Source organism: Artibeus jamaicensis, unplaced genomic scaffold (genome assembly GCF_021234435.1).
Source record: "Artibeus jamaicensis isolate MK-2021 breed Jamaican fruit bat unplaced genomic scaffold, CSHL_Jam_final scaffold_614, whole genome shotgun sequence".
NCBI lineage: Eukaryota > Metazoa > Chordata > Mammalia > Chiroptera > Phyllostomidae > Artibeus > Artibeus jamaicensis.
Window position 1 is genome coordinate 2708471 of NW_026522050.1, and position 20941 is coordinate 2729411.

A 20941-nucleotide genomic window follows, 5' to 3' on the forward strand; every position below is an offset into this window, starting at 1 on the left:
GAACAACTGTAACAGCATAATCAATAAAAAAATTAAAAAAAATAAAAAAAGAAAAAAAAGAAAACGCTCTCTCCCTGAAAGGCCGAGCCTGCAAACACAGGAAACACACTGCATGTGTCTGGAGAGCAGCCAGAGCCGAGGGCCCCACCAGCGGGAGGAGGCCCGGTGGGCGCCCCAGCCCAGAAACCTCCCCACTAGGAGCTTGGCAGGCCCCTTGCTCTCCGGGCTGCAGCAGACGTGTGAGACGCCGGGGCTCTGACCACTGTGGCGGAGGTCCAGGCAGGTGGAGGAAGGGGGAGAAATTCCTGCCAGACAGAGGGGTGCAGTGAAGATGGGACACCAGGCAGTGTTGACTTTTATTTGAAGCCACAACACACACTATCGGGGGTTCATCTGTTATCTGTAATAGTAAAAATAAAAAGAGACAGAGAAAGAGAGAGAAGCCAGAGTCCAATGGGCCTGCGAAGAGGAAGGGAAGGGGCCCCGGTCAGGCCACGTAGGGGAAGTGGAGCAGCAGCCCCTCGTGGGGCTTCAGGCTCAGGAGCTCCAGCTCCACAGGGGCGCCTTCCTCACGGCCTGGCTCAGTGCTGAGCAGCAGGTCGGCCCTGGCAGGCAGGCTGACGCTGGCAGGCAGGCCAGATGCCCCCAACCTGGCAGCTTGGGCCACATCCCCAAAGTTGAGCACCACCAGGAAACGCTTGTTCTGGTCCCACTGGCGGAGGTAGGAGAAGAGGTCTGGCCCCGAGGAGAGGTCTGGCCCCGAGGAGAGGACGTGGAAGTCTCCATGCAGCAGGGCACGCTCCTTGCCCCGAAGATCACTCAGGCGCCGGAACAGAGTGAGGAGGGAGTCGGGATCCTTGCTCTGCTCCTGCAGGCCATGGACACAGAGCAGGAAGGGATGGAGAACTTCCCAGGCTGCAAACCCCTACAGGGCCCTGGGTGCCCTCAGCTGGCCAGGCCCCGCCACCACGCCCTTACCTGCACTGTCATGTTGGAGCTCCCAGGCCCTGAGCTGTTGGTGGAGCTGGATCCATCCCACAGCATCACTGGCGCCTTTGCTGGCTGGGGAGCAGGGAAAGCAGGACAGGGAAAAGGCTGGGTCTGCGTCCCCTCACCTCTCCTCCCCTCACAGACTCACATGCTCTGCTCTCACTCCCAACTCCCAATGGACAAGCAGCAGGGCAGACTCCCGCCTCAGGTCCTGCTGTCCCTTTGTCCAAGAGGGCTCTTCTCCCAGACAGCCACAAGCTAGCCCCGTCACTTCCCTCTCGTCTCTGCTCCACTGTCTCAAAGGGCTTTCTGTGGCCACTCATAAAATATAACCCCCAGCCCTGACTGGTGGGGCTCAGAGGGTTGGGACTCATCCCATAAACCAAGGGATCTCTGGCTCCATTTCCCACCAAGACACATGCCTGGGTCGCAGGACAGGTCCCAGTTCAGAGCCTGCGAGGCAACTGATTGGTGTCTCCCCCACTCTTTCTCCTTGCCTTCCCCTCTAAATTTAATTTCCTTATTTTTAGAGGGAGAAGAAGCCCCCAATCACACTACCAATCCACACAGGGCCTAATATAAAATCTTAAAAAACAAAAACTAAGAAAGAAACCACCAAGTGCCTATTCTCTAAGCCAGAGGTGGCAAACACAAGGCCCCCCTGGCCGAATCTGGCCCTCCACCTTGTTTTACCCAAAAACCCGTTTCTATGGATGGCCGTGCCCAGCTCCTCGCCCCTGGTCAGGGAGTCGTTACACTTATACAGTCCTGAAATTACACCCGGCCTCTGAAGGCAACCACAGGGCTGATGTGGCCCCCGGTGAAAATGAGCTTGACACCTGTGCTCTAAGCCCTGCCACTCGGCAGCACCTGGCCTCATGAGGACACCTGCTGACTGTCTGACTGCACCGCCTCCAGTCCTCTGGGCGCTGCAGAGCCCTCCGTGCACCACACGTGCGATTTCATTCAACGAGACTTGGTGGAATCAACGAATGACTGGTTCTGTGTCAGCCACGGGGTCACCTCCAAACTCATGACTAGAGCCCAGAGAGTGCATCACGGTCGTCCCCTGTCACAACACTCACTGCACACACCTGTCTCACTCACCTGGCCCCCCCCACACTGTCAGAGCCTGCAAGGCAGAGCGCCCGCTGCACAATGAATGGGAAATGAGTGAGTGACTGACTGAGCAAATGAGTGAGGGCGTCCACACAGAACAGCAACAGGGCCCAGACACCGTATTTGAAGTGAGCCATCATTGAACCCTAACTACCCTACAAGAAATGCAGCGTCACGGGAGAGGCCACAGGAGAAGCCACACAGCTAGCGAGCCCACACCACCACCACCACCACCACCACCACCACCACCACCACCACCACCACCAGGTGAATGGCCAGGCATCAAACCCACTGCCACCACCAGGCTCATGCCTGTCTGCCCGAACCCACAGAACCGCCCAGCTGGATAAACACGACCTCCCCGCTCACACTGGGGAGGCCAAATACCTGTCCGGGAAGGGCCGCTGCCTTCAGGCCAATCTCATCCCCGGCGCTGAACACCGGGGTCCCCGGCAGGGTGAAGAGCAGCAGGTGGTAGAGTCGGAGGAGGTGCGCTGGCACCACAGAAGCCAGGAGCCCGGCCTGAGACAGCTGTAGAACGGGCGCACTGGTGAGCCCCAAGCCCACCCTGCCCCTGTCTCCCAACAGCCCTGTGCTCCAGAGCACGGCCCGCCCCTCTCCCACCACTGTGGTGCTCACACTCCAGCTGCACCAGCGATTGTCCGTGGCATTCAGATACTGGGTGACCAGCTCTTCTGTCTGCTTCCCAGTGAAACCAGAGGCTGACAGGTACGAGCTGGTCAACAACAGGTCCCTGTTCACGCTGAGCAGCCTCCGGATCTCCTCAAGACTGGCCGACTCAGTCCCTGCAATCAGGAGCCTGCAGACAGCAGAGCAGGGGTCAGGGTTGGTACTGGACAAGAAAGAAGAATGGACTAGCAACTGCTCTTTCCCAGGCCCTAGCACTCCTCCAACGGTTCCCACAATGGAGCCAAGGTGGGCCAAGGGGCCTGGCACTCACCTATCCTCACTGAAGTTCTTGGTGATGTTGTGCCACTCGGCCAAGTATGATGGCCCATCCTACAAGACAAAAAGCAGCGTCAAGGACCACCAGGGCCTGGAGAGTCCCACGGCTCCCATCCAGGCTTGGCCTCTCACACGCAAGGCACTCACCACCAGAGTCTCCACATCCCGAATCTGGAACCCGGCCACGCCAGCCTGCAGCCAAAACTGCAGAGCGTCCTGCAGCGAAGAGGGGCAAAGGAACAGAGAAGGTATTACCACCGTCATGCAAAGGCGCAGAAAATTCCAGCCCACGTGAAACCGTGCCTGCCATGCACTTCCCCCAGACCTTGGCAGAGCCCCTTGCATGACAGACCTGAATAGTCTCATGTTCCCACCTCTGTTACAAAGGTGCAGCCTTGGTCCATAGCCGTCATAACCCACCACTGATTCTCTGATACAGCCTTTCTCTCCCTGACCCCTCCCCATTACAAATAATGCCCAAGAAAGAGTGTTATTAAACAGAATTTTACTTAATACTTAGCATGTGTGGAACGCTGGTATACCCCTTTCAGAGATGAGAAAAGAGTCTCAGAGAAGCAGAGAGACAAGCCCAAGGCCCAGTCAGAGAGCAGCAGAGACGGGACTCAAATCTAGTCCAGGTGCCCAGACAAATGTACTGACTCCTTTCCCAGTGTCCTGATGCCTGGGGCTGCAGGCAAGGCCAGTGGGAGCACAGCCAAGAAAGACGGAGTTGACAGTGCACCCCCAGGGCAGGGGAGACGCAGGTTTGAGAGAAGAGCCAGCTCTGCAGAACAGGCCCAGGCCTGAAGCCCTGGTGTTTGTGGGGCACAGAACCAGGGCCCAGTCCCACTGCCTCAGTTTCCCCCATGTTCTTGCTCCATGTGCTCTTTGGGAACACACCACTGTTCATGCCGTTACCATCTAAAAAGCTTCTTAATCAGCATCTATGTTATTTTTTTTAGTTTTATTTATTTACTTTTTAGAGAGGAGAAGGGAGGAGAAAGAGAGAAAGAGAAATATCAATGTGCAAGAGAAACATCAATCAGTTGCCTCTCACATGTCCCAACTGAAGACCTGGCTCACAACCCAGGTATAGGTATGGGCCCTGACCAGAACTGAACAGGTGACCTTTTGGTTGTCAGGCTGGGGATCAATCTACTGAGGAAACAAACCAGGGCCCCTTCTTAATAAATTTTAAAGGGTCCTCTAACAATGTGCTACCTCATGAAATGGATGACCCTTGGGGCCGACAGAAATGCCGGGAATACAGAGCTCTGCCCCGGAAGCAGGGCTGCCTCTGCTTTTGTTCCACCCATTCGGAGCTGGTCGGTGTCGCAGAACCCAGGCATTGGGAGCTTGGGTGACTCCCAGCCTGTTGGATATGGACTTTGAGCCTTCCAGGGAAGTTGGAGTTCAGAAATAAGGCTACCCCTGGGACCTCACATCCCTGTCACACGGAGATCTCTGAACCTTGGTGTCCTCACAGACAGTTCTTCAGTGTGCAGAGGACAACATATATAAAATACTGGCATGGTCTCGGACACACAGGAAGACCCCAGGGCCTAGGATTTCAGACTGGGCTGTACTTCAAAAACACATCAAACAACAGCTGGGAACAAGAAATGGGAAACCAGCTGGTCAGATTCCCACTCACAAAGAGTTCCTCTCCCTGAGAAAAGAAACCCAGGTTAACATCTGAGTCGCTCCCTTCCTGCCATGGTCACCTTCAAAGACTCAAAACAGCAAGAAAAATGAGCGGTCAAAAAAGGAACAAGCAACAACAGGGCTGCCTGCCCCGCCCCAGCAGGAAGGGCCCTGAGCTGGGCAGGGCCGGGTTCACAGGGCTTGCCGTGGAAGGACCCACCAAGCCCCAGCCCCAGCCCCGCTGCTCCTGCCATCAGCACCAGCACACTCACCCTCATCTTGGTGGCCACCATGTCACTCTGACTGGGAAGGAACCACGACCTCTGGCCCCTGTAGTTGGGAGTGAGGTCCAGGATGACCCGGAGGCCTAGAACAATGCAGGAGACAGTTGTGAGGAAGACTGTGGGGTGAGACGGGAGGAAATCCACAAATACAAGTCAAACCCCTTCCTTTGCTTTACTTGCTGCAGAAGCTTAGGGCTGAACCCTGATGGATCTCAGTCCATTGAAACAGAGCAAGGAGGGGCCTTGAAATCTCTGAGGGCAGAAGGTCAATCCTGTGCATAGAAAGGCCCAGCTGTGGGGCCCTGTGCTCCCCCCACCCTTGGAAAAAGTGAATCCTTTTAAAGTGAGAAAAGGGTTCATCTTCAAGCGCTTTCCCCAAATGATCCACTCTTTGCGAGCTTAAAAAGCACCAATTTAGTACAAGCCCACATTCAAAAATGAGGGTACGGGGGCCTACAGTGAAATGCCTGCACAGCCAAGTGCAAAGTCTCCGAACCACCTGGCGAAACCACTTCAGTCTGAATCCTAACAAAGCTGCTTCGCTCCTGCCGCAGGAAAGCTTAGAGTACGTCGTGGGGCAAACCAGACAAAAATACTATCCCGACTGTCCTCTGTCCTGGAGACCACGCCCTTCCCAGGTGCTCCCTTGCCCACTCCAGGACCCCCACCCTTTTTCTTGGCCGACTGCAGGAGAGTGTCCAAATCTTCCTTGGAGCCAAGAGTGGGATCAATCTGTTCCAAGTTGGTCCCATCGATGTCATCTTTTTGGTTCTTGTGAATTGGGCCCAGCACAAAGCCCTTCACCTTGAGGGTGCTCAGGTAATGCAGATTCTCTTTCAGGCCTGAAATAGAGAGAGGGGAGTGATGCGATCCTAGAGGATAGTGGTCTCCTCGCCCTCAGACCAAGTGGGGAGGATGAAGCTGGATCACGGGACTCAGAGGAGCTGATGCAAGCAGCATACCGAGTTGATTCAGAAACAGGCTGTGACTGGCTTCAGGCGCGGCGGGAGGAGGCCTACATGCTGAGTCAACTAGCCGCGGGAAAGAGAGGGGGTGGGGAAAATTCTTCAAAGAAAAAGGAAGGAGGGGCTGTGTCCGGTGCAGCAGCTGCCGCTAGTGGGTCAAATGGAGACCCCTTCCTAGTCTATTGGGGAACCGATTCAGAGTTGGTGACCAGTTAAAACAGCATCATCGCAGGGGGTTGGGATGGGGGTGTACCGCGCTCACCTGCTAGGTTGCCCGCATCCTGGCCCTGGAATGCCTGAAGGTCGCTGATGCGGTACAGGGCGCCCTTGTGCCACCAGCTCTGTTCCGGCAGCTCGCGGCAGCGTGGCGCCCGCACGATGATGACCACGGCCCCAGCCAGCATGCCGAGCCAGCCGACCCAGAAGAGCACCAGCAGCGCCCAGCGGGTGCGCACCCAGCCAGGGCTGCCTGCCACCTTCAGCAGCTCTTCTTTAGACAGGCCCGTGAACTTGGCTGTCCCCACATCCGTTTCGTCGTCGGCCACCTTGATCTTCACCAGACCATTCTTCTCGGTGCCGCCCGCCATGACCGCTGACACTGCGGCCCCGGATGCCGCGTTCATCGGCTGCTTCTCGGGTTCCAGTTCGTTCAGCTCCACTTCCTTCATGTCGACCTCAGTGTCCTGGCTCATGGTGCCTGCAGAACCGGCGGCACAATGCAGTCTGTGTTAAGGTGGTGGCCGGACGCCTGTCTAGATCTCCGAGCCCCCAAAAGGTCTCCTTGCCTCGTTGTAGCTTCTGAAGGTTTTCAGATGGGGCGGTGCGACTACAGGAAATTGGATCAGTAGCTCCGCCCCCCGCCCCCCCCCCCATCTGTGCTTTAAGGTGGTACCTACAAGATTATTCTTTCTTGATAGCTCCGGTGAGCGGTGGACCGGTAATAGTGTCAGGAACTGTTGGTCCAGTGGTCCAACTAGTGGACCAGTTCCTCATCTCTAGCCTATCTACTCCCAAAGTTCCTTCGATTCGGACGCTAACAAGCCACCATAGCACGGAGCCACCTTTAGGTGGACAGAGTTCATGATTTTTTTTTCCCCCACGCCTGGATCACCACAGGTCACTCACTCCAACCACTGGACGGTGGGAGCCGAAAGGGGACATATGGCAACGTGGGGGTCCCGAAACCCCTCAGAGACCTCACTGCAGGCTGTTGACTATCCCGACTCCATCATCTCTATTTTTCCCCTGGCCCAGGTCTCAGGCTTCTGCCTGCCTACCCTTCCCAACTTTTCAAGGCCATTTGCAGCTCAGACCCAGCCAGGCTCAGCTTCTGCCCTCTCCCCACCAGGCCTTGTCCTCTTAGGCCTCTGAGACTTGAGGAGACCTCCGCTTCCCACAGGGTTACTCCCATTCCTCCAAGACTCATCCTGAGTTTAGTTCGGTTAATTCATCAGGCAACAATTACTTATGAGATGCCACTACAATACTTGGCTTTCTTCACTTTATTGAACTAACTCTAATCCAGTCTTCTCCAAGATGTTTTATGATGCCTCTGTTTGGACAGGGAAGTGCTGACACGCCCAGTCTCCCCCTCCTCCTCCAGTTTCTGGCGCCAGGATGACCTGACAGCTAGGAATTCCACATGCAGAGACTCAGCCTCATAGGCACCTCCGGGCTGTAGCCAGCATTCCAGGGCTGGGGCTCCCTTAGAGGCACCCACCTTTTCCCTACAACGGATCAGAAGATGCCATGGTCAGACTATTCCCCACTGCCCAGAGGTCCCCCACTGCTTATCCCCATCTCCCCAGGGTGCCAGAGTCCCCTTACCACACCCCCCCATCCCATCACTAAGACAGGTGTTGGAGGCAGCTGGTGCTGCAGAGGCCTTGAAAACCACCCACTGTCCCTGCACGGAGGTCCTTGCATTGAGGCTAATTGGGGCAAAGACAAGATTCATGTCAGCACCATGAGGTGCCCATGCTCTCAGGAACTTCTTGTTCCTGAGCAGTGCCAAGGGGGTTATTCTCAGAGGGGAGCTGATGGAAAGAAGTTCTTTCTCCCTCTCTCACCTGGGCTGGAAGCCAAGATGGCTGTGTATTTGGGAGAAAGCAGAAGCCAAGACCTGAAGAAAGAGCAGACAAGTAGTGGAGCCAAAGGTGTGAGTGGCTCAGCTTGTCCTCTGCCATCCCCTTCTCCATCCCCAGGCCTTTACCCCACCCCCACGCTGGGAAAGCAGCGTGACTTCCAAGGCAGGCAAGTGGGTAGAGGTTGGAGTTCCGACCAGTGTTCAAAGATAAGTCCAAGGTGCCCTGAATGTGCAGTTAAGTTCCAACCAGCGGCTCTGAACAGACTTTATCCCCAGCATGAAAGCTCAAGGTTGAAACTGTGGGGTCAGAAGCTCTTGTTCAGATCATCCCAAGGAACACCCACAAGGACACAAGCATTCACTCACAGCCCTGGTAGCTCCCAGGAGATAAAGCCAATCCCTTTTGCATGAGACAAAAAAGCGGACAACTTACCTCCCTGATTATCATCTCCCACACCTCCCACATGGACCACTCTCCAGCCACATCAGCCTTCAAACACCCACCATTCACAGCACACTTGACTTTCCGAGGCCTCTGCATCTTTGTTCACGCCATTCCATCTGTGTGTTTGCCCTTGCTATTCTCCACTCTGCTGAATGAGCTCCTGTTCATTCAAGACTTAACTCCGATGGCAGTTTTTCTCCCCCAAAGAATTACTGTCCATCCGTTGTGCACCTACCTCTGCTACAATGCACGGCCAGGGTGTTTATTACACTTTCTTGCCTGAGTGTCTGTTTGCACTTCCAAAGACAAGTAGCAAGGACCTCATGCTCTTTGTCAATGGACCTCCTGCTCACAGGGAGCACAGAGCAGGCCTCCGTGGGTAAATGAGTGGATGAACTGTATCAGTCAAGCCCAGTAATCCCTTCTTAGACTCAGTTCAACAAAAGTAGTATTGAAGACAAAGAGATCAAAGTGAAAAGGAATTTAATGACACTCTACCTTACACAGATGAAGCTGTTCCTGCAGCAAAAAAACCCAACACGTGTTACTCACTGTTCACCAAGGTGAAACTAAGTACTAAATCTGGGGGAGGGGGAGGGCAGAAAAGCAACTTAGAGAGAGAGGCAGAGGCAGCTAGAGAGCCTCAGATCCTACAATGTATGTTGGTAAATATAAAATTTAATATAGGAATGCAAAGTATATCATTTGTCAAAAAGAATGGAGCCTTCAGGAGAAATTGAGACAGAGCAGAGCAAAGCAGTTCAACAGCCCAGAGGCCAGTAAGGACCAGGTGCACCGCGAGGGCTCCACACTTCACACTCAGGCCCACAGGTGCAGGTGGGGAAATGCAGAGGGGCCAGGTGTGCAGAGAAAGTTCTTTCTAATCCTGTGTTGCAAAAATTCACCTTATGTTTCCCAACACATGAGGATTACTTGATCTTGGCCAAAAGATAAAGATGTTATTTTCCCCCCAAAGTGTAAAAAAAAGATTTTCAAAGCAAGAGCAAAGATAGAAACTTAGGAGACTGTCCCCATCCAACAGACCCTGAAACTCTGCCAAAGCCCAGGGCACTATTCCAAAGACCCAGAAAGAAAGCATTCAGGCAGGCTCTGCCTCTAAAACACCCATCAGCCTTGAGCAGTTCAGCCATTTGAAAAATAGATGTTGGGTACACAAAAGAATGGCCAGTGGGTTCTTGAAAGATTACATAACCACATTAGTAATCAGGAAAAATGTAAAGTTGTTGGGAACCACTCTGCCTGGTCTCAGGAATTGTAACTACTCCCCACGGCTAAGGATAAGTGAGCGACCTTCGGAATGCAAGCCACAGGAGACAAAACTTGTCTCTGGTAGCGAATGCTGCCTCGGTTTCCCCCCTGCCCCCAAAGTATGGTCGGAAGTCAGGGATGGGTAAGACCCCTCAGAGGAGGAGCAACCTGAGCCAGATTCGATCACTTGGGAGGCCATCATGGAAGGACTACAACAAAGAGTGAGCAATAGACCCTTGCCCGCCAGCTAGGTAATACAGCCCGAGTCCCCGTGTCCTCTGGGAGAAGCGCTTCCTGGCTCTAGTCCACGTAAGCCTGAAAACCTGATAAGGAGGGGTGCAGCTCCTTGCCTTGCTAGAGCAGATCAGGGGAAACATCTGGCATCACAAAAAATTCCTAAAAATCCTGTGAAACCTGCTTTGCTGAGTGTTTTCATTCATATGTTAAGGGTCTGAGCAGGAAACCCTAAAGTCTCTGCAACTCCTTTCCTGACAGACTCTGACTCAAACTAAGATCTCAGATTCTTTGAAATGTTACCTACTGTTTGATCCTTGCCACTCTGCATTCCTGTGTATTACAACCCAATAAAAGCCCCTGGAGGAAGGAGCTCGAAGCCTTTTACCTCAGAGAAACTGGCCACCTCTCCTCTCCAAGCAGATCATGTCTTAGAAGTGTTTACTTTCACCTGTGCCGGGGGGGGGGGGGCTTGTGGGAAAAGTCACCCCCACATAAATTAAAATAATAAGAAAATATAATTTCACGTCCATCAGATTGGCAATATTAAAACATCTGCCCTGGCTGGTGTAGCTCAGTGGATTGAGCGCGGGCCTGCGAACCAGACAATCGCAGTTCGATTCCCAGTCAGGGCACATGCCTGGGTTGCAGGCCAATTCCCTGCAGGCCAGTTCCCAGCAGGGGATGCACAAAAGGCAACCCTACATTGATGTTTCTCTCCCTCTCTCCTTCCCTTCCCCTCTAAAGATAAATAAATAAAATCTTAAAAAAAAAAACAACATCTGACTAACTCTGGACAGCTAGCTGAGTTGGTTAGAGCATCGTCCCCCATACGCCCAGGTTGCAGGTTCAATCCCCAGTCAGGGCACATATGAGAAGCAACCAGTGAATGCGTAAATAAGTGGAACAACACATCAATCTCTCTCTCTCTCTTACTCTTTCTCAAAATCAATTTTTAGAAAATCTGACTAACCAAGTGATGACAACGATTAGAAATTGTATAAGTGGCAACCTAAAGTGAAACAACCACTCCAGGTGAGCCATGTCAGCAGCGGTGGCATTGAAAATACAGCAGTTACCCAGCAGCGCTTCACCGGGACTCCTACCCCAGAGAAGCTCTCCCGCATCCGCGCAGGCGCAGCCAGACGGTTTCGCTGCAGCCCTGCTCACGGCGGTAAAAATTAGGACATCTGAAAAAGGTTCTATCGCTAGTGGACAAAATAATTTGTAGAAAATTTCTAAAGAGAACACTATAAATGACTAAATCTTAAAGGCAGGCAAAACGTCAAAAATATAGCACTAAAGAAAAAGGGGAAGTAGCAGATTCCGCTTACATGTCCCCCGCAAAACTGAAAGATACAGTGGAATGCCAACAGCCTGCACTTGAACTGGCATCTCCCCAGAAGGGAGAACCGCACCATTCCTGAGGTCCTGCAATATCAGGTGGATTTGTGGAATGGATGGAGCAAGTTTCTTTTTAACCTTCCTGTGCAAAAATTCCCCTTGATAAAGTATCCTCAGGAAGGTAATTTGTTAGCTGTTAAATGGTTAGAACAGATATCATTCTTGAGCTTGAGCCCAAAACCAAAGAAACAACTTACAATTAAGATTCCTACCCTGGCCCTGGCTAGTGAGACTCTGGATTGAGCATCATCAGCCTGTGAACCGAAAAGTCACCAGTTCGATTCCAGGTCAGGGCACATGCCTGGGTTGCAGGCCAGGTTTCCAGTTGGGAGCGAATTGGGGACTTTCGAGAGGCGATCGGCAACTGATCAGTGTTTCTCTCCCTTTCTTTCTCCCTCCTTTCCCCTCTCTCTAAAAATAAATAAATAAAATATTTTTTAAAAAAAGATTGCTAGCAGGCCTTGCTTCCATAAATTTTACTCAAGGCTACAAAAGCATCCTGAAAGCTGCTCCTTACAAAATTCTGATTTTCGGTCCTCTCCCAAATCGTTCCACTCCTTCCCTTGGAGAGTTTCCCAATGGCATATTCTGTTCTCAAACTGAATTCTGGCCATAGAGGTGGGGGCACATCCCTACTCCTCCACTAATCCACGCAGTGCTTCCTGCTGCCAGGAGGGGGCAGAGGATTCCCGGAGAAAAATGCCTGAAAGCAGTTTGCATCCCCGCAGACAGCTCTTTCCAACAGTTTTCATCTCGTGACAGACATAAACTAATTACTGAAATTCTGTGACACACCCAAAAATATTTTTGGCCAATCTGACAAAAGAATAGCTATAATTTAAATGCATTCACACCGGAAGGCTATTGTGTTGACTGTTATCATTTTTTAATTTGACAGTCTAAGGGAAAAGAAGTCAGTGCCCCTGACTAAATAGTCAGGTATTGTGTGTTTTATTTCTTTATTTTTATTTTTTATTTTTTATTTTATTTATCTTTAGAGGGGAAGGGAAGGAGAGAGGGAGAGAAACATTAATGTGTGGTTGCCTCTGGTGAGTCCCCTGCTGGGAACTGGCCTGCAACCCAGGCATGTGACCTGACTGGGAATCAAACAGTGATTGTGTGGTTTGCAGGCCCGTGCTCAATCCACTGAGCTATACCAGCCAGGGCTCTTTATTTTTATTTTTTAAAGATTTTATTTATTTATTTTTAGAGAGAGGGGATGGGAGGGAGAAAGAGAGGGAAAGAAACATGCATGAGAGATACATCAGCTGGTTGCCTCTCCCACACCCCCAACTAGGGACCTGGCCCGAAACCCAGGCATGTGCCCTAGACTGGGAATCGAACCAGTGACCCAACCCTTTAGTTTGCCGGCTGGCACTCAACCCACTGAGCCACACCAGCCAGGGCCCCTTTCTATCTTATTCAAAGAAGAAAATGTTCCACATTCACTTAACTGGATGGATAACGAAACTCGCATTTTCACCAAACTTAAATCTCTCCTTGACGTGTATAAAATGTCCCCAGGTTTGTTTTAAAAATCCTCACCACAACCTGGAACTTTACGTACAAAACAATAAGCACAGAACACTCATATCCTTTGACATGAAGCACTCCACCCCACAGGGCTCCCCTGCCCCTTTGGAGGCTGCACAAGCATCGACCTTATCAGAGAAGCCCTCTCTGAGTGAAATGACCATGCACTGCCTTCTGCTCCGGCAATCCCTCTCTCCCAACCTGCTTAGTTTTTATCAGAGCACTTAATCCCACTTGACGTATTACTCGTTTCTCTATCCACCATAATATAAACTTCAAGAGAACATAAAGGGGCTGTCTGCTTTGTCCCCTGGTGTAGTAGGGAACTACTATATTTGTTCCCTGTGCTTAGTAGGTGCTCCACCAATAAATATTGGTAGAATAAATGTTAAATGAAAGTCACCTGTAAACTCCAACTGCCAAGAACATTGGTCTTTTTTTTGGGGGGGTGCTTATCTCCTTCAACTCCTTTATAGCTTCCAAAAAGAGCATCCTGTTTTTGACATTCCCCTTTTCTGGTGGATTCTATGTCACTACACAAGAGGTTGCAAACTCAGTCATGACCACCTTTGGCATATTTTGATTGTCACAGAATGTGCTGAAAATTTGAAGTTAGAAGCCAACACTTAAAACGGACAAATAGCCCTGGCTGGTGTAGCTCAGTGGACTGAACATGGGCTGCAAACCAAAAGGTCACCAGTTTGATTCCCAGTCAGGGCACATGCCTGGGTTGTGCACAAGGTCCTCAGTGGGGGCCACTTGAAAGGCAACCACGCACTGATGTTTCTTTCTTCCTCCCTTCTTTTCTCTCTATAAATAAATAAATAAAATCTTAAAAACAAAACAAAACACCAGACAATCACGGTTCGATTCCCAGTCAGGGCACATGCCCAGGTTGCAGGCAGGTTCCCTGCAGGCCAGTTCCCAGCAGGGGAGGCACAAACGCAACCATACATTAATGTTTCTCTCCCTCTCTCCTTCCCTTCTCCTCTAAAGATAAATAAATAAAATCTTAAAAAAACAAACAACAAATAAGTCCTAGCTGGTGTGTGTGGCTCAGTAGATTGAGTTTGCCAACTTACAAACCAAAAGGTCACCAGTTTCATTCCCAGTTGGTGCACATGCCTGGGTTGGGAGCCAGGTCCCTGGTTGGGAGCGTGTGAGAGGCAACTGATCAATGTAGCCCTCAGACATCCATGTTTCTCTCCCTCTCTTTCCCCCTCCCCTCTCTCTAAAAACAAATTTTAAAAATCTTTTTAAAATGGACTCACTAATACACAATTTTGGATTTCTGGAATCTTGGTCAGATTGTTTTTTACAGGGGCAATATTCTGGCAAGGCAACAATCGGCTGGAGCTCAGCGAGGTCTGCCTCGGTCCTCCAGAGTCCCCGCACCCGGTTCATACCCTTCATCTGTGTTACTTCCGATTTTGTAGATGGGTGAGGTAGAGGGAGACCCCTGACTTAAATCCTCTCCTTTCCGTTCCCACTGCCTTTACACTTGTTAGGACAGAATATTCCTGCTTGTAGCCTAAACTACTGAGACAATCTAATTAAGGTCCTTGTCTCCATCTTATTCCTTAACTTCTTATCATCAGCCTGCTCAAAAACTTTCACTGGCTTTCTTCTCACTATCTACAATTCAATTATTTTTGCTTTGCATTCCAGGCCCTTCTCATCTGGCCTTCCCCAGGAAATCTTTCCTGATTTTATATTCTTTTTAAAAAGATTATTTATTTTTTTATTTTAAGAGAGGGAAAGGGAGAAAAAGAGGGAGAGAAGCATCATCGTGTGGTTGCTTCTCACATGCCCTCACTGGGGACCTGGCCCACAAGCCGGGCATGTGGAATCTAACTGGAATCTAACTGGAGACCCTCTGGTTCACAAGCAGGTGCTCCATCCATTGAATCACACCAGCCAGGGCCCAGTTTCATACTCTACTATGCCCTTCAGCTCACCTTTCATGAATTATATTCATACACTTTCTTCCTTTTCCAGCTCCAAGCCTGTACTCAACTGAAATTTCCTCCTTGGGTCTGTTTATCTACCCTGTAAGGCTCAACACTCCATAAAGAGTTTCTAATTCCCATTCCCAGATTCAACCTCCCGAACCCCATCTGCCAACTCGGGGGCTTCTGGATTTTCCATAGTTTATCTGCCTCATTTTCTACACATTTTGTTACAAATTTTCAATCATGTACTTGATCAAGCACTCAATAGTTACTGAGCAAATGAATTTATTTCAATCCATAACTTCGTTCAGATGGGAATTCTTTCAATATCATGTATGGTGCCACTTAGGCTACTCTGGGGCGCATGAGGACCACACTGCCCCCAAAGGGGTGAAAATTGGTTCTTGGTAGAGGAAAGGGAGGCAGGAAAATCTTAGATTTTAAAAAGGTTTCTGGTCCTCCGAGGGGCCACAATACATGAACAGAAAATATCAGTGATATTAAAATTTCATGGTGGTGGTGGGGATTAGAAGGGAAATGTATTTTTTTAAAGATTTTATTTATTTATTTTTTTTATAGGAGGGGAGGGAGGGATAGAGGGAGAGAAACATCAACGTGTAGTTGCCTTTCACACACCCTGTACTGGGGACCTGGCCCGCAACCCAGGCATGTGCCCTGACTGGGAATCGAACTGGTGACCCTCTCTTTTGCAGGCCACCGTTCAATCCACCGAGTCACACCACCTGGGACGGGAAATGTCTTTCCAGGCTCCTGTGAAGAGCTACCCAATAATGAAAAACGATTGAGAACAGTACCAGGGGATGATTTCCTTTGTTCCCCAGGGTTGGTATTCACTTGCTCACCGGCTGACCGACTACCTTAAGTGCCACAGCGGCAGTGAGGCCCAGTGGTCAAAAGGGCAGGCACCGGACTCCCTGGATTTGTACCTTGGCTCTTATATTACTCGGCTGTGTAACATCAAGCAAGTTACTTAACCTCTCTACGTCTCAGGTTCCGAATCTATAACACGACCTTTGTACCTTCCTCCTAGGACTGTATATTAAGTGAGGCCATACAGAAAAGCCCAAAAAGCTTCGTCAAGGTTTATGCAACGTGCAGGCACTTTAGGTTGTTTACTAGAAACGACTGATGATCTAATGCTGGTAAGTCTCAGTAACAAGTGTCTACCGGTGACTGAACCACCTTGGTAATCAGGCGGGAGTTGTAGGCAGCTGTGCAGAAGCTTACACGTGGGGGCCCCCTTCTCTATAAAAGGGGGTTAGTCATTGCACCTACCTCTGGGGATTTGGGAGAACTAATCAATTTATGCGGTGTGCTTAAAACATTAGGTGCTCCTAATGTTAGCCCTACTACAAGCCGAGGTTCTGGCAAAATCGGACGGGTCAGCAGGACACTGGTGGCCAGTAAGAAAAAATCGGACCCGCCACAGACTTAACTGGAGCCCCTACGGCCTGATTCACTTCCCCAGATGGCTCCACGCCCGGAACCTCCATTTGAGCTCGGCCCGGCCCGCGGCTTAGTACCTGAGGCACCTCCCGCGCTGGCACCCTGAGCAGCAGGCCCGGATTGAGCGCTGGGCGGCTGGCGCTCAACCGAAACGACAACAGTCGAGGGTTCGGGTGGTTCAGGATCCATGGAGGCGGACCTGCACAGGGCTTTAGGGTGCGTGTGGGCAAGGGGAGCTCAGGGGAGGGTGTGGGAACAGGCGGCTGTGACCCAAACGCAGCAGCAGTCGAGGATCCGCGAGAAGCCGCCCCAAGCCTCAAGGTTCCAAGTCCCCCAGGAGACCGGCGATTGGTTGAGATCCCGCCGCAGCGCCAAAGGTGTGTCTGCGCACTGACCTATGGCGCATGCGCGCCTTTTTCGCGCCGCTCGGGTGGCGCGCTCAGCGGCCTGGTGTGAGAATCTCTTCAGGATTCTCCAAGCTCGCCTGCGCTCTTCTTGTGCGCGTGCGCCCGCCACAGTCCCGCCCTCAAATCCCGTGGGTCTCTGCGAGATGGTATTTAAGCGTCTCGCTGTGCAATTCAGGTCCCGTTTTTCCGCTGTTCAGGGTAAGTGTTATTCGTGTCTCAGTGCTTCCCAGGCTGCGTGCTCGTGGCGTCCCTTAGGCCGTCCTCTTTGTAGCACCTGTCTCAGGGTGGGGGACTGGGCCGGCGTGACTATGGCCTGCAGGCTTCCTGCGGCTCCAGGGCTTTGTGAAGGACAAAATGGCTGTGGCGGGCGGTGCCGGCGGCCCTCTCGGTGATGAGGACCTTTCACAGACCTGTACTGAAATCCATGAGGATAAGAAACTCTGAGACTGGCCTTGCACAGCCGGAGCAGCCATTGTTTCGGAGAACAGAGCGTTTGCTAAATATTCCAGGGCTGACCTGTTGTCTTGTTTGCAGGCTTCAGGCGCACGTGTGCACGCTGAAGAGCCGGAAGCAGCCCTCTTTGTTGCAGTAAGTGTTCGAACCGATCCTTTTGGACTGTTCTCCGTGGTTGAGTGTGGGCAAGTCCTAAGGGAGGTGCTACGGGGATGATAAAAAGTGAACTCTCTCTCTCTGATGGATTAGTGGAGAACTGTACATTCTGAGTAGCACCACCCGTCGCAAAGGTTTGGGGACCTTTATTGTTTGGGTGTTTTTAGCTGTGTAGTATAACTGGCATTAACACGAGACAGTCTCCAAGGTCTAAAACTAAGTGAAGGGTGCTGTTTGTTTTTTTTTTCCCCGATACGATTCAGTTCAAAAGACCTTACGGGTTGGAGGATGGCACAGGACCCGTCCCCGTGCAAGTCGGTGATGACAGTGGGTGTGCTCCAGGTAGGTATGCAGTGGTTATGCAGTTGCGGGTAGGGGGACGGTGTCCAGGAGGCGTCCAGTTGGGCTGGCCACTCCATGATGAACAGAAAATGACAAGCATATGACTGAACTTAAAAGTGATGTCATCTTACTCTACTGAGAAGTGGGCCCAGAGTATTTAAGGGTCTTTGAGTGGCACTTACTGGGTATCTGCAATGCCTCTCTTTTTCCTGTCCCTAGCATCGCCTCATCAATCCTGAGGAATTCAGCTGTTTCCCAAGATGACTTGCAGGTAACTGTTCAAATGAGCGATTGGGGTGTCCTCTCTCTCTCCAGCGTTCCCCACAGCCAGGAGATCAACTGGTCGATGGAGCAGCATCTCCTTGCAGCTTGTTTCTCTTGGAATGACTTTCTTGGGGAGGGAGAGAACAACCCAGTAGTACAACTGGTTTTTGAGGGTGTAAATTTCCCCTCACCTACTTGCCACTGTCAGATGATTTGAATTGTTATGCTGATGCTCTGTGAGGTGTGACAGGTAATAGCATGTTAGAGTTCTGATGGCAGTTTCTGTTAAATGAAGAAACCTGAACGCATTCTAACATGTTAAAGTAATCACTTGCTCCTTGTTTACAGGTTGTCCTGATGATAATATATTCACCTATCTTAACGGTAAGTAGCTTCTCCCAATAATTGAGCTGAATTAACATATGTGAAACTATTATCCAAAGGAGAACTTAGCAACATGGGCTCTTTTTTGGGGGTTTGGTTTTGGTTACCAGAACCCTGATTGACCCATATAGCATTCTGGTTTCTCTTGTTTTTACAGTGATTTTATTGCTCTCTTGCCTCCCCTAGATGCTCACTGATCCGCCCAGGGTTGAAGTCTTGGAAACTTGAAGCCCAGTTGGAAGTGGTGAGTATCTGTAACTTGATTGTGGTTTGCTCAGAGTCCAGTGCCAGTGAGGAGAACAGGCATCCTGTCTTACCCTGGTCTAGCCCCAGAGCCAGTAATGGTGAACCCACTGGGGCTGACTGGGAGAGAGGATGAGAACTTGTTCCTTTAAGGAACTGTCTGAGGTACGACAAATACTTGTGCGTAGCATTAGCTTTTCTTAGGGGGCTGTCCATTAACCACAGCTATGAATGGCTTCAGCTGTGTTAGATATTTTTACTAATTTACATGATCTGGTTTAGGAGCAAGCAGCTGGATCCTGTATACTACTGGAAAGCCTCCAAGGTTAAAAAGGTTAGTCGATTAATGCCAGGCTTGTGCCATCCAGTAGTCGGTTTCTATGATGAATCAAACTAGCTCACTATGATTTATATAATGAGAACATCTGAACACCTGAGAAACTGGAGAAGCCAGTAGCGGAGGGGGGTACCTTGTTAAGGAGTTATTAACAACAGCTTTGTCTTTCCCTAGGCACTGTTACCAGTAATCTGCTTATCTACTCAAAGGTAAGTGGTTTCCACGTGTGTTGGTGCAAGCCGCATGCTGGGTAGAAAAATGCCGCCTTTGGTCTGTATACATGATGACTTACATGGAATCTCGTTCGGCTGATGACTTGCTGTTGAGACTAGGAAATCTGATTTTCTAGGACCTGGCTGAGGTGGGAACTTATAGTGCAGGAGTTACACCTTGCCGACTCAAGTCTTGTTTGTTTTAGGTCCAGCGCCTTCTCTTGGAACCAAAGAATGATTTGAGGTAAATCTCTTTGCAACACATGTAGTCTATGGCCGGTGTATAAAATTTATCACAGTTGGGTGTGTGGTACTGTTTGGGTCACTCACCAGTGATGAGTTCAATACCGCCCCAGTCTGATCATTGTGACTGAGAGGTATTTTCTGAGCTGTGAGCTTACCTCGGAGTGAAAATCAACAGTGGGAAGGTAGTTGAATAGGCCGTGCAGCCAATAGGAAATTCTTTAGAGGACTACCTGGTTCCTGTAAAACGTGTGTGTGGCGAAACCTTATATATCGTGTATAGGTGTGTCTTTCCCCCAAATAATAGGTTCCTAGGGCTGGTCGAGACTTAATTTCCAATCATTCTTTTGCAGGGGGTGTGTAAGCCATATCTCTGCTCAACTTCATGCTGAAGTCAGAGGTGAGTAAATTCAGATGTAAAGTATGGGCTGAGCTAAAATTTCCCAGTGATGAAACAGTCACATGTCTTACCTCCTGATCTAGTCCCAGAGCCTGTAAAGGTGAACCCACTGGGGCTGGCTGGGGGAGAAGAGGAAAGTTCGTTCCAGAAGGAACTGTCTGAGGGGTCATAAAGATTTCTAAACATGGGAAAGGGAAGAGTAAATCACTTAACTGAAAATTTGTTCTTTCCAGGTCTAAAGAAAGAACAAATGTATGTAATGGTAGGTATCTGCTCATGTATTGGTATTTAGTAGTAAAAGTGCTGATGTAATAAACAGAAAGCTCCCAGAGTTGTACAGTGGTTTAAAAGGTTAGCTCCTCAAACTCTGTGTATATTCTTTTCCATCCAGTAAGAAAACTCACTCTTCTTTTTCTCTGTAGGATGTCAACTCTTCCAAAACATCAAAAAAGGAATTTTCAAGCAATTTCTCACATGCTCTGGCTGTTCAAATTTGGGCATAATCATTTCAGCTTTTATAAATAAAAGATTTAATCTTCATTGTGATTGGTGTGTTTGGCCGATGGTGGTTTACCTAAACCAGGTGCAGTTTTTAAGGTGTCTAGTAGGGGTGAACACTTAACTTGTTCAGTGATTAATAAGCATTGAACATCCATCTTGTTCTCCATAAACTGAGCAAATGCAAATGGATACTTGAGAAATTAGTCTCATCCGAATGGGTTGCTTGTCCTCACATATAACCGATGCTTTCAAATACTCTCTCACTTTTTGTTTTTAAGTAGAAGGGACAGGAAGGAGAGAAATGTTGATCAGGTACTAAGCCCACACCCAGGCCTGTGCCCTGGCCAGAAATTAAACCAATGACCTTCCGCTTTGCAGGACAGTGCCAGACCAGCTGAGCTGCATCAGTTGGGAGTGTTTCGGTGATTGGCCCTGAGCAAGCTGGCTCTGGTTTAGATGAAGTGTAAGGGCAGAGGCACACAGCATGGGAGGGTAGTGTGTGAGGGGGTGTGTACGGTTAGGTCAGTGATTGGTGACATGCACACTGGCCCCCACCCTACCTGGCACTTCTATTGTCAGATAAGGACCATCCTTACATTTCCCAATACTTGACAGAGTGGGTACCAAAATATGAATTCAGG

The 20941-nt window shown here is 50.2% G+C and overlaps 1 protein-coding gene, 1 long non-coding RNA gene and 8 other non-coding genes across 10 annotated transcripts; 9 read left to right on the forward strand and 1 right to left on the reverse strand.

Moving 5' to 3' along the window:
- Positions 1 to 321: 321 nt before the first annotated feature.
- Positions 322 to 16683, reverse strand: SLC3A2 (solute carrier family 3 member 2). Its single transcript, XM_053659196.1, has 10 exons — positions 16436 to 16683; positions 6231 to 6665; positions 5672 to 5845; positions 4992 to 5086; positions 3223 to 3291; positions 3071 to 3129; positions 2749 to 2929; positions 2497 to 2640; positions 979 to 1062; positions 322 to 868 (listed from the first exon to the last, which is right to left on the reverse strand). Exons 1-10 carry the CDS (start codon positions 16545 to 16547, stop codon positions 488 to 490), a joined length of 1734 nt encoding a protein of 577 aa, XP_053515171.1. The 5' UTR covers positions 16548 to 16683; the 3' UTR covers positions 322 to 487.
- Positions 16684 to 16874: 191 nt separating this feature from the next.
- LOC119045480 (uncharacterized) lies at positions 16875 to 20345 on the forward strand. Its single transcript, XR_008390479.1, has 12 exons — positions 16875 to 16963; positions 17300 to 17353; positions 17638 to 17716; positions 17936 to 17987; positions 18329 to 18364; positions 18551 to 18608; positions 18890 to 18941; positions 19119 to 19153; positions 19363 to 19400; positions 19753 to 19799; positions 20033 to 20061; positions 20222 to 20345. It is a non-coding gene; the product is annotated as an uncharacterized LOC119045480 (long non-coding RNA).
- LOC119045521 (small nucleolar RNA SNORD26) lies at positions 17423 to 17492 on the forward strand. Its single transcript, XR_005081802.1, has one exon. It is a non-coding gene; the product is annotated as a small nucleolar RNA SNORD26 (small nucleolar RNA).
- Positions 17787 to 17860, forward strand: LOC119045520 (small nucleolar RNA SNORD27). Its single transcript, XR_005081801.1, has one exon. It is a non-coding gene; the product is annotated as a small nucleolar RNA SNORD27 (small nucleolar RNA).
- On the forward strand, positions 18184 to 18258 carry LOC119045519 (small nucleolar RNA SNORD28). Its single transcript, XR_005081800.1, has one exon. It is a non-coding gene; the product is annotated as a small nucleolar RNA SNORD28 (small nucleolar RNA).
- LOC119045516 (small nucleolar RNA SNORD22) lies at positions 18650 to 18776 on the forward strand. The gene has a single exon (XR_005081797.2). It is a non-coding gene; the product is annotated as a small nucleolar RNA SNORD22 (small nucleolar RNA).
- Positions 18983 to 19049, forward strand: LOC119045518 (small nucleolar RNA SNORD29). Its single transcript, XR_005081799.1, has one exon. It is a non-coding gene; the product is annotated as a small nucleolar RNA SNORD29 (small nucleolar RNA).
- Positions 19221 to 19290, forward strand: LOC119045513 (small nucleolar RNA SNORD30). Its single transcript, XR_005081794.1, has one exon. It is a non-coding gene; the product is annotated as a small nucleolar RNA SNORD30 (small nucleolar RNA).
- Positions 19482 to 19550, forward strand: LOC119045514 (small nucleolar RNA SNORD31). The gene has a single exon (XR_005081795.1). It is a non-coding gene; the product is annotated as a small nucleolar RNA SNORD31 (small nucleolar RNA).
- On the forward strand, positions 19841 to 19966 carry LOC119045515 (small nucleolar RNA SNORD22). The gene has a single exon (XR_005081796.1). It is a non-coding gene; the product is annotated as a small nucleolar RNA SNORD22 (small nucleolar RNA).
- Positions 20346 to 20941: the final 596 nt, after the last annotated feature.

Excerpts from the sequence above, each read along its gene's own strand:
- SLC3A2 (XM_053659196.1), bottom strand. The coding sequence starts at position 16,547 with ATGGATCCTGAACCACCCGAACCCTCGACTGTTGTCGTTTCGGTTGAG. Across the intron at positions 5,087-5,671 it reads GCAGTCGGCCAAGAAAAAGG|GCCTCCGGGTCATCCTGGAC; the intron begins GTGGGGGTCCTG and ends GCATTGTTCTAG. Across the intron at positions 2,641-2,748 it reads ATCGCTGGTGCAGCTGGAGT|CTGTCTCAGGCCGGGCTCCT; the intron begins GTGAGCACCACA and ends CCCGTTCTACAG.